Below are 12,282 nucleotides of genomic sequence, written 5' to 3'. Positions count from 1 at the left end.
GGATAGAGCACCGTTTAGGGCTGTTGTACATAGGGTTGCTATGAGTCGCAAATGACTCGATGGCGCATAACAACGACAACAACACAACAGGGAATGATGATGACAGAAGAAAAATTGATGCCTTTGAACTGTGGTGTTAGAGAACAGTAATGACTATCCCATTGACTGCCAGAAGAGCAAACAGATTTGTCCTAGAGAAAGTACAGCCAGAGTGCTCCGTGGAGTAAAGCATGGTGAAGCTTTGTCTCATACTTTGGGCATGTTGCTAGGAGACACCATTCCTAGGTGAAGGATATTGTGCTTGGAAGGGTGGGAGGATGGCAAAGGAGAAGACCCTTAACCAATGGCTTGACACAGTGATGGCAGTAATGTCAAAGATTGTGAGGTTGTCACAGGATAGGACAGTGTTCAGAACTATTGTTTGTAGGATCACTATAGGTCATACTTGAAGGCATCTAACAACAACAAAAATAATACAGTAGATATAGGTAGACCTGCAATTTGAATCACTTGTTTCCTGTTCATTTGTGGTCAATAAAGAGATACCTGGAATAGACTTGAACTTGTAAAATGTACGTGTGTAGGAACCATGAACAAAAGTAGAAAAAAAATGACAGACTGAGACCCTGCTAGAAACTTGGCTTTCCTTTGTGTGTTGTGTGCACAGTTCACAGCAACAAAATCTTACCTGCCGCATGTGAAGCACCTGTGCCAGGCTCAGAGATGATGGCCGATGCATGACTTTGGATGTATGCTGTTCACTATGACTCTTCCAGTCTTCTATTTTAAGGCGTCACTCCTAATTTCCCCGATTCTGGCTGTTATTCCAATGTGCCCACATTTTATAAATTTGAGTCTTTTTCAGTTCCATTGCATTGGCTGTGACTAGACTGCTTTGAACCAGTTTGAAGCCTACTATCAGATTGGAAACCTGGTATCCATCTCATCTGTCAGTTTGTCATACCGTAATGATTTGTGCATGCTGTGATGCTGGAAGCTATGCCACTGGTATTTATAGCAAAGTCACCCCTTGTGGATAGATTCCAGCCGAGCTTCCAGACTAAGAAACAAGACTGGCCGTCCACTTCTGAAATAACAGGGCTTTGTTGTTGGAGATGGTGCTTGAAGATGAGCACCTCAGGTTGGAAGGCACTCAGATTGTGACTGGGGCAGGCCAGCCTCCCCACAGTAGAATCAGCCTGAGCGGGATTAGACCCATCAGAACATCATTTACTTACAACAGAAAACAAATCCAAAAAAGCACCATGAATTTCTTGACTTTGTCCTTGGCTAGCATTATTTAGCTCAGCTTTCTGGATCTGTATATGAAATACTCAGTTATCATTATTAGTCTTGCAGTAATGGTTTTGAAGTGTTTTTGTTGGCTTTACTCAATGCCCGTTGAGAGAGAAATGCTTATATGGAGGTTATATTTTGTAAAAGTTTGTATTAATAAGATCCTCCTTAACCAAAGAGTCTCAAAGTTGGCTAATCTTTTCAAGCAGAAAAGTAGTATAATGGCCTTCAAAAAAGCGTTAAGACCTTATGATTTCCTCCTTCCTATCCTCACGCCTCTGCTTTTACTCCTTCTCTCCTTGGACCCCCATACACGTTTTATTAGTTATCCTTCTATTTTTTACAATAATGGAAGGAGGGGGTAAAGGAAATGGGAAAGATCCAGCAGGGACCTGAAGAGGCAGGGTCATCGTGGGCATAGTCCAATGTTGATTACTTTTATAAACCACAATGTGTGGGAATGACTATATGAAACATAATGTCAGAGAAGGAAAGTATGGGGAAAATCTGCATCTGTATCACCATCATCATCATCATCATCATCATCATCATCATGCTTTGTTGTTATGTACCATTGATTTGCCTGCAATTCATAGTGACCATATGTACAACAGCCCTAAACCCTGCTCTATCCTGCTCCAGTCTTACTGTCTCTGACACACCTACCCCCATTATCCCAGTCACTGAATCAATCCATCTCATCTAGGGTCTTCTTCTCCTGCGCCGTCCCTCCACGCTCTCAAGCATGACGTCCCTCTCCAGGGACTGGTCCCTCCTTGCAACATGTCCAGAGTATGTCAGATGAAGCTTCAGAATCCTTGACTCTAAAGAGCAGCCTTACTTCACCCTCTCCAGGACAAACCTGTTTGTTCTCTTAGCAGTCCATGGCATATTCAGTGTTCTTCTCCAGCACCACAACTCAAAGGCATCAATTTTCCTTTTCTCATCCCTAGTCATTGTCCAGTTCTCTGATGCGTAACAAGTAATTGCAAAGACTATGGCCTGGATCATGTTCACCTTGGTCTCCAGAATGTCATCGTTGCTCTTCAATACTTTGAAGAGGTTTCTGACAGCAGACTTTACCAATGCAATTCGTCTTTTAATTTCCTGGCTGCTGGTACCAAGTGTGATGATTGTGGAGCCAAGCAAACTAAAGCTGTTAACAATCTCAGTCTCATCACCATCTTTCATGATGCTGTGAATTGGCCCAGTGGTGAGAATCTTTGTTTTCTTGATGTTGAGCCTCAGTCCATATCAAAGGCTGCAGTTCTTGACCTTCTGCAGCAAGCACTTCAGGTCCTCCTCAGTTTCAGCAAGCAGGGTTCTGTCATCTGTATAATGCAGATTGTTGATGAGTCTTCCTCCAATCCTGATACCACATTTTTCCTCCTAGAGCCAAGCCTCCCAGATAATCTGTTCTGCATATAGATTGAAAAGGTATGGAGGTAGGACACATCCCTCACATGCACCCTTCCCCAAAAGTTTTAGGAAAGGATTGCTGCTTTAAACCAGTTTTCAAAAGGTAAATGCACAGTCTGTCCACTGGGGGGCACAGTGGGGACATGAATGGAGTTCTTTCTCCTGCTAACTAGCTCTCATCCTGTGTAGTGGCAACCCACAATTGATGTTATTTTCTCTCTTCTTTGTTTTAATTCCCAAAAATAGATTTCCAGAGAGGAAGATTGCATATAACACTAAGACATAACTTTACCTTATGTTTCCCCTCACCAAAATTGATAGAATTAAAAGGCATTAAGCATTTAAAAATCAATAGCATTCCATTAGACCAGTAATATCAGAAGAGAAAATATAACATTCAGAACAGCAAGAGAAGGCATAAAGTACCTCTAAATAAACCTAAAAATAATATTCACAGCTTTTACAGAGAACTACAAAACTGTTGAAAAAGTTGATGGTTTAAAAAGTCCTGACTAAATGGAAACCTGTATTTGTATTCCTGAAGTCCTTGGGTGGTACAAACAGTTAATCACTTGGCTACAAAATGAAAGGTTGTTGGCTTGAATCTCCCCAGAGGTGCTTCAGAAAAAAGCCTGACAATCTACTTGTGAACAGTCATTGCCATTGAAAGCTTCATGGATGTACAGTTCTACTCTGAAATACTAAGCTAGTGCCTGTGAGTCAGAACTGACTTGTCAAAGATTAGTTTTGGTTTTTTTTATATATTTAATCTTCATATGGTTGCTATGATTCATGCTTGATTTGAAGGCAATCAATAACAACAACAACAACAACAACAACATTGTTGTTAGGTACTGTGGAGTCAGCTACTATTCATCGTGACCCTATGAACAATGGATTTGAACGTTGTCCTATCCTGTGTTATCCTTACCATCTCTACTGCAGTTCGCTGTTACAATCACTGTCTCAATCCCTCTTACTGACGGTCTTCCCCTTTGTTGACCCTTCACCTTTCCAAACACAATGTCCGTTATCACGGTCTGGCTCCTCCTAACAACATGTCCAAAGTATGTGTGACGAAATGTCATGCATTGCTTCTTGCTTTTAAGGCGCATCCTGGTTGTAACATCTCCAAGACGTACTTAGTTTTTAGCAATATATGGGGTAGTCAGAAGTCTGGCATGTCATTCTGTTCACAATAGTAAAAAACAAACAAACAAACAAACTTGGAATTCCAATTAAAATGTCAACAGATACTATGTTTTAATTAGAGAAAATTAATACAGTTTTATAACTATTGTGAATCCAAAAGCTGCATTGAACATGTGATGCAGATTATGGTTTTTATGGGACAGAGGGAAAGGAGTGCTTTTTGTGTTCAGGATATAAACATGTAACATAAATAATAAAATTACTATCATCATACACACATCCAAGATCTTTGATTAGGTTTAAAGACCTTTCAGTTCCTTGGATACTTTGAATTCTCCCTTATTGTTAGATATGTGCTGTTTGCTCAGATTCCTCCTAACCTACTTTGACTAAGTCCTCTTTGGGTAACATGACTCATCCTTGAGATCTCGGTTTAGGTTCTTCTTCTGAGAAAGTCTCTCTGCTCAGGCTTTGTTCACCCTCTGTTGCCTGACTCTACCTGGCATGCCATCATCCAACACATACCTGACACTGTTCTTTTCATCTCCTTGCAGGTGAGGGAGTTTAATGGTCAGCACTTTATTCTGGAGGAAGCAATTACAGGAGATTTTGCTTTGGTGAAAGCCTGGAAGGCAGATCGAGCAGGAAACGTGATTTTCAGGTAATGTAATGGTTGTTAAGGCCGCCTCTGATGCCATCTCCAAGACCCATAGCTACATGACCCTGGACCTCTGGAAAGAGACTGTTCACCAAGTCTCCCTACCAGGAATTCACTGACCATCTTGAGCAGAGTCTCTGCTCCCAGAGTCTCACACCTAGGCTCCAACTGTGGGTACCACAAAGTGGTTTTTATATAACAAATAAAATGAATTAAGTAAAAAAAAAAAAGGTAGCTTAGTTCATAGGAAATTGTGCTTCTAACTCAAAGGTGGTGTGTCTCTGGCAGGTCGAATCCATCTCTGTCTTCTCAGGAGAAAGATGGACAGTTTCCCTCTCTGTGACTTACAGTCTCCAAAAACTCACTGATGAGTCAGCTAAGAGTCAGCCCAAATCGTGACATTGAGTCTTGAGAATTTAACAATTTTCTCTTTCTTCAGTTATGAGCAGAGAACAGGCTATCTTGGTGAATTTGTTTTTTAAAAATGGATTAAGATCATACAGATGTCAAGTGCTGTTCTCTTATCTCCCGGGCTCTGATTGGCTCATACCCATTTTCCACAGCTTATGAGATATTTGACTCTCGCCCTTGGGTGTGGTAATATACAAATAATTTTGTCACTATGTGTTTTGGTTACCAAGACTGCTTAATGTTGAGGCATGCTCAGAAAATATAACCAGCACATGTAATTTTATTGCTGTTATTCACATGTAATATTTCTTGGATATTCTAGAAAGAAATAGCTAGTAGTATAATTTAGGTCAATTTACCTTACAGCTTTGCTGAGGTTTCCTGGGAAATGCTTATAGAAGTTCTATTTGAAAAGTTGTTTAATGTTTGTAGGGCGCAATTGTCAATTCTCTTGATAATACCTTACTGGACTATAAAATAATAGCTTGATAATAGCTTTACTGGACTGTAAAACCTTTACAGTACTAAATACTTGATATTTAATATTTTGATTTAATAGATTATACAAGATGTGTGTGTGCCTTTAAATTAACCTTTAAACGTTCTAAAATGTGTAGTAAAAGTCTTAAAAACTTAAAAAGTTGCACCTTTTCAGCTGTGCATTATTTCCTTTCTTATAAAATTGCCATTTGTTACTTTTAATTAGAAACTTAAAAAAAAATTTATGTACAACTTTGATGTCATCATTAAATTTTCAGTCCCCACTCGCATGTAGTTCTTGTTCATTTCTAAAGCACTTTGATGGTTTTTTTACTCTTAATTGATTTCTTGAAGACAGCTAATTTTTGTAGTTTTGGCAATTAAGAAGACATTTTGCTTCCTGTGTGTTTTGTTTGGCTTGTTAATGAGATTTGTATGGTTGCAAGTAGAGATGAAGTTAAGTATTGAAATACTTCCGTGACTGGCCCCGTACCCCATGGCCTTGCTCTTGTTGTTGAAGGCAACACAGAGGCTCCACATGGCTTAATGGGCCCCGGCCATGAGATCATTTCTCCTGAAGTATGACTTTAGGAATCTTAGATGTGAAGTGTGAGCTCTTGTCATCATGAATTAAGTGACACAGATTTTTAAGGAACCAACTTCTAGGACTGTCTTCACATTTAGTGGGATTACTGTTACAAAGATCCTTTTAGGGCATTTTTGAATTTGGAGAAGCTCAGACAAATACTCCTTCCTCTCTGACTACTCTGTCTTTGGGACTTTTGATACCTGAACTATTGACAGAATTCAACACAGCAAGCTGTACTTAAGAATGCCTTCCCAAGAGACATACCCTTTCTAATACTGATCCTTGAATTTGAGTGAAAGAAGCATAGGAGAGAAACTAAAACAGAGCTGTGACTTGTCTTCCTCTACCAAAGAAATTTTCCTGTCACTTTATACTTGAGAAGCAAAATTGCATCTTAACATTTATCATTAGAGGAAGTGCGTTACACTTAGGAACTGAGGAATAAGAAACTATTAGCAAAGGCAACATCTTGAAATTTTTACACCTAAGGGTCTGATGTGGGTGCTGTACTTTGAAAAAAATCTCACCACAAAATGATTCTCCGGAATGATCCCCATCGGTGACTCACAAATTACCAAGGACTGTTCCATTATTTCATGTCAGCAGTATGCTTTCTTTTAACAGAGAATATAATTACTAAGCCTTGTCATTAAAAGACTTTGCTTATTTCTTTGCTTAATGTTTCAACGTGAGAGTAAGTTGTCTGTGAAATATATAAATGTAGAAACAAAGCGACAGCCGAGTGAAAAGATTTAGAGAATTTAGCTTTAAAGAGAGTAGATTTGTTAATAGTCCATTTTGTGTATATAAACTCTATATCAGACTTGGAAAATATTGACATTCCTTTTGTCTCTTAAAAAATATAAATTGAAAGAAGTGACAAATGTGTTTTTCTCAGTTGCAAAATAACTGTAAATCTTTATTAGTAGAAAATATGCATTGCCTGATAGAGTCTTTAAAAAAACGATGGACGTATTCTTAGTTCTTGTGAATCAGCTGTGGAAATGTAAAGCTAGAAGAGATGCCTCTTATTTTTTATTTTCTTTTCTCACTCCTTGTTTCTCTCCCTTATCATTTAGGAAAAGTGCAAGGAACTTCAATTTGCCCATGTGTAAAGCTGCTGAAACTACGATAGTAGAGGTAAGAGAATAAAAAGGTATTTTAACAGTTTCCATGTACTAATTTTTTTAGCTTGATATTACATACTGGAGCACTAGCAGTGTCATCTGAAGGAACTGGGCTGCCAACCCAAAGGTAGAGCCTCTCTGGGGCTTCAGTTACATCAGTGTCTCTGAGGGAGAAGGTCGGGCAGTGTTCCCTGTGCGTGTCACAGCCTCTGAAAGCCTGCTAGAGGGGCAGCTTCTGCATTGGCAGCATTGAGGTAGCGAGTGATGGTATTTCCCCCCCCTTTTTTTCTTTTTTTAAATTTTATTTTTTTAATAATTTTAATGAACATTTACAGAGAATTTGGATTTCCATTCATTCATTGCTGCAGTTCTCTCCCCGCCCAGCCCTCTCCCCCCGCCCCCCAGTTCGCTCCTCTCTTTGAAAAGTAAAAGAAAGACTCCCTCCCTGGTACACAATCCCCTGCACCCCTCCCACCGCCCCAAGTACATTCCACTGTGCAACCTTAATTGTGGACTCTTGTGATAACCATAATACCCTATCATACATCGCTTTAAAATTTTTCAGTCCCTCATCTGTTTCAGTGCAGTATACACAATTTATCCGGTTTTTCTCAGTCTTACCCCCACCCTGATATCAGTCCCATTTTACAGCAGTGGCACCATGCAATATTTGTCCTTTTGCAACTGAGATATTTCACTCAGCATAATGTCCTTCAGGCTTACCCATTTTGAATAATATTGAATGAGTTCCTTGTTTTTCAATGCAGCATACTATTCCATTGTGTGAATATACCACAGCTTCTCTACCCATTCGTTTGTTGTTGGGCACCTGGGTTGTTTCCAACTCCTTGCTGTTGTGAACAGAGCTGCGATAAACATGAGTGTGCATATATCTGCTTGGATGTCCGTTATGGTCTCTTTGGGATATATTCCCAGTAGTGGAATTGCTGGGTCAAACAGTATCTCCATTTGCAACTTTTTGAGAAAGCGCCATACTGCCTTCCACAGGGGTTGCATCATTTTACATTCCCACCAACAATGAATAAGGGTTCCAGTTTCTCCACAACCTCGCCAGCATTTGTTGCTTGCTGTTAAATTTTGCTATTCTGATTGGGGTGAGAGAGTGATGGTATTTTAATGAAAGAAGTACAACAGCCATTTGTTGCATGACGGGACAAGCAATGACAGCTTTTCTTGTTAAGTACATTTCCATTTTGGTTACAGAAAGAGTCTTTTAAACTTGTAACAGTGGAGTTTTTGTTGTACCATCACTTTTCTCATCTCATAGGGCCTCAGTAGAGTGTTCTCCTTGAGAGTCAGGCCATAGAACCAACTTTTGATGCTTAAGTAAGATAACTCTGATTGGATAAGTTGCATTTTCATATACAGAATACCAGGAAAATACTAATTTGGGTTAGGAGAAGCCTATTATCTTGCTGTGGTAGCTATTGTGAGGTTTTAAGTGAAAAGGTGTATTACTGTTTTTTGTTGTATGTACTGTCACATTGGAATTAACTCATAGCTGACCCTCTAGTGGAGTTTTAAAAAAATTCACTTTTGGGTTTAAAAAAACTTCACTTTTGTTGTATTAGTTTTGAGTCACTCATATACATTTTATTTTATAACATTCATTGCAGTTGAATAATGCCATTATTCACATCTTACACAATTTTTCGTGTCCACCCTTTCTCTCATGCTACCCAATCATCAGCCAATCTCTATTACCTATCCTTTCCTTGTCACCCCATCCTTTCTGACAGAGCAGCTGGTGGAGTCAAACCATGTGCTTTTGGGACTGTAGCATAGCTTCCTACCACTAGGCTACCAGAGCTCCAACTATGACATCATACGGAGTATGAAACAACTTAGTCACAAAAGTCACAGACAAAGACTGCATAAGACCACTGTTACAAAAATAGAATGTAATAGATTAGGTACTGGCAGGGAGAGCAGGAAAAGAATGGATAGATAAGATAGTAAACACTGTGTTGGAACATAGGGAGCTCTGGTGCCCTAGAGGCAAGAAGCTGCCCTGCAATCCTAAAGGCAAGTGGTTCCAGGCCACCAGCTGCCCTGTGGGAGAAGTTGGGCAATCTCCTCCATGCAATTAACTAACTGACTCTAGAAACCTTCTGGAAGGGTCAGGTGTGGGTCCGTTCCAATATAGTCATTTGCTCTTTTGTCAGTCCATGGGCTGTTTAATATTCTTCTCCAACATTAGAGCTCAAAGGCATAAATTCTTTGTCATCCTTATTCATTGTCGAGCTTTCAGAGGCATAGCAAATAATTGAAAAGACCATTTTCTGAATCAGGCACCCCATAGTCTTCAAACTAGCATCACTGCTTCTCAGTATTTAAGAGAGGTCCCAGGCAGCAGACTTGCCCAATGCAGTATGTTTCCTGGTCTTCTATTTCAGTGTTGGTGTCATTATAACTTTTACATGCACCGAGAAGCCTTGTGAAAGCCTTGTTTTGTTAAAGCCTTGTTTGCTTTTTCGTGGAGGTTGGAGTGGTACCTGTAATATTTCTGAGGTTTGCCAGTACTGTTTGTTGATATTTGTATAACAAAGTTTCTCTTCTTTTATCAGAAAGTAAAGAGTATGATTTAAAGTGCTAGGGGATGTGGTTCTTTCAATCTGGGCATAGTGGTTTCCTTTGCAATATCATTAGCATCTTCTTTCTGCCTTGAAAACAGATGATGTGATTTACTCAGTCATCATTTTTTGGGAGATTATCAAATCATATTAATGATTTACCCTTAGTACAATCTATAACGTCGCTGAAGAAAGACTTGTAACTTTAAAATAATTGATAGTTTAACCCTCAGTTGATTTCAGGTAATTTTGTGACTCTGCCAGAACCCATTATTTCTTCTCTGAGTTTCTCTGAGTATGGAAGGACATTATCCTGGGTGACGTTCTTCCCCTCCCACCCTACCTTTTCTTTTCTCCCTGTTATTTGGCTCTTTGAGTCAATTTCATTTTTTACAAGAGATGAAAATGACCTGTTTGTGTTGGGGAATCAGGGTAAATGTTAGAAGAAAAAGGTTCTCTTTTGGTGAAAGGGGAGACAGAATTCTTTAACAGAACCTGCAAGCATGATGAAGGCCATCCTCCTCCGTCCTGGTACCAAAATGAGACTGAGCCCACTGCCACTGAGTCCCGGTAACTCTTTATCAGATTTCCAAGGCTGTTAATCTTTACAAGAGGAGGATGTTCATTTCCTCCTGTGGGCTGGCTGGTAGGTTTGAACCACAGTCTTTGGATTGGCAGCCTGTTACCTAACACACTAAGCCACCAGAGGTCCTTTGTCGTGCTACAGACATCCATAACCTGTCACAGCATTCTTTGCAATTGGACTCAGTCTCAGGTGACGATACATTTAAACGCCATGCAGCAAACGGCCACTCTCATTTGATATACCAGGTGGTGTTCACCATGGCCACTAACCTACATGTGGTTATTTAAGTTAGCTACAAAAAGAAATAAGTGAAAAATTGAGTTCCTTATTCATACGAGCCACATTTCAGTTTCTCACCAGCCACGTGTCAACAGCTGCTGCGACTCCTGTGTTGATAGATGTCTAACACGCCCAACATCCACTTCTGGTAACTCGATTCCAGCTCCTTCTTGTCCCGTCGGACAGAGTGGAACTGCCCTGCATGTTTCCTGAGGCTGCAGGTCTCTACAGGAGTAGACAGCCTCCTCTTTGTCCTGCAGAGATGCTGATGGGTCCAAAGCTCTGATCTTTTTTGGTTAGTAGTCCAAGCCTTCACCCACTGTACCACCAGGGTTCCCCCTAGTGTGTGTCTATGTTGTTTGTTGTTGTTATGTGCCCTCCAGCCAATTATGACCCATAGCAACCCTATGAACAATAGCTCTGAACTTTACCCTATCCTGAGTCAACCTCACTGTCTCTGACAGACCTGACCCTGGTGCTGCAGTCACTATGTCAGTCAATCTCATCAGGAATCTTCCTCTCCTTGCTGACCTTCTACCCTTTTAAACATGATGTCCTTCTCTAAGGACTGGTCTCTCCCAAAGACATGCCCAAAGTATGTGAGATGGAATTTTAAAATCCTTGCCTCCAAGGAGGAAACTAGTTTCTCGCTCTTCAGGAGAGCTTTTTATTGTATAGATTTGATGTTTTCTTAATGAGAAATCAGTTTTGGTTTTTGGTTTTCTCTATTATTCCGAGTCTAGTGAATGTGCTCTGGAGTCTGGTGGGTAGTCTATAGTGTGTTGAACCACACACCGAGGGGCGTGTATCTCTAGTGGTTGAGACCTATCAGCCCCTCAGTGGGAGAAAGGTGGACCATCTTCTTCTCAGAAACCTGATCGAGGGTTACAGGATGTCCATTTCCAAGGAGTAACCTTGCCTAGCTCCATGTACAAAGTAAGAAAGACAAAGCTTTGCCATCTTGATCTCCAAGGATTGTTTATAGATGCACTTTCTTCAAGACACTTCTGTTTGTTCTTTTGGTAGTCCATGGGATATTCAGTACTCTTCCCCAGCACCACAACTCAAAGGCATCAGTTCTTCTGTCATCCATATTCATTGTCCAGTTCTCTGATGTGTAGCAGGTGATTTAGGAGACCGTGGCCTGAATCAGGGGCACCGTACTCTTCAAACTGACATCATTGCTCCTCAGTACTTTGGAGAAGTCCCTGACAGCTTACTTGCTCAGTGCAATAGGTTTTCTGATTTTCTGACTGCTGGTCCAAGGGTGTGGATTGTTGATCCACACAAGATGAAATCGTTGACAGCTTTAGTTCTTTCTTCATCAGGTCCTTTGTCTCCTTGATGTTGGGGTGTAATCCATATGGAAATCTCTAGTCCTTGATCTTTGGCAGTAGGTGTTTCAAGTCCTACACACTTCCAGCAAACAAGATTTTGTCATTGTCATAATGCAGGTTGTGTTTGGGGCTTCCTTCAGTGCTGAAGGCACATTTATTGGAGGACCTTTCAGGAGCAGAATCTCGGTTAGAGAGTCTCTGAGGGTTCATGTAGCATCTTCCCACATCTCTGTGACATTTTTTTCAGCAGTTTCCATCTTTATCACCTGTTTTAAGGACATCAGAAGTGTGTATACATATAACTGTAAATGTAAATATAAATATTTATATAAATATAAATATATTCATGTTGTT

The 12,282-nt window shown here is 40.2% G+C and overlaps 1 protein-coding gene across 1 annotated transcript in view; it reads left to right on the top strand.

Moving 5' to 3' along the window:
* Positions 1–12,282, top strand: part of OXCT1 (3-oxoacid CoA transferase 1) — a 274,702-nt gene that overhangs the window by 55,557 nt on the left and 206,863 nt on the right. Inside the window, exons 6-7 of the mRNA XM_006889586.1 lie at positions 4,422–4,528; positions 7,085–7,145. Coding sequence (XP_006889648.1) covers positions 4,422–4,528; positions 7,085–7,145 — 168 coding nt within the window. The remainder of the gene's footprint in view (positions 1–4,421; positions 4,529–7,084; positions 7,146–12,282) is intronic.

The sequence above is a fragment of the Elephantulus edwardii genome, unplaced genomic scaffold, assembly GCF_000299155.1.
Source record: "Elephantulus edwardii isolate Elephantulus edwardi_28Jun2011 unplaced genomic scaffold, EleEdw1.0 scaffold00079, whole genome shotgun sequence".
Lineage (NCBI taxonomy): Eukaryota > Metazoa > Chordata > Mammalia > Macroscelidea > Macroscelididae > Elephantulus > Elephantulus edwardii.
This window is presented reverse-complemented; position numbering and strand designations above follow the sequence as displayed.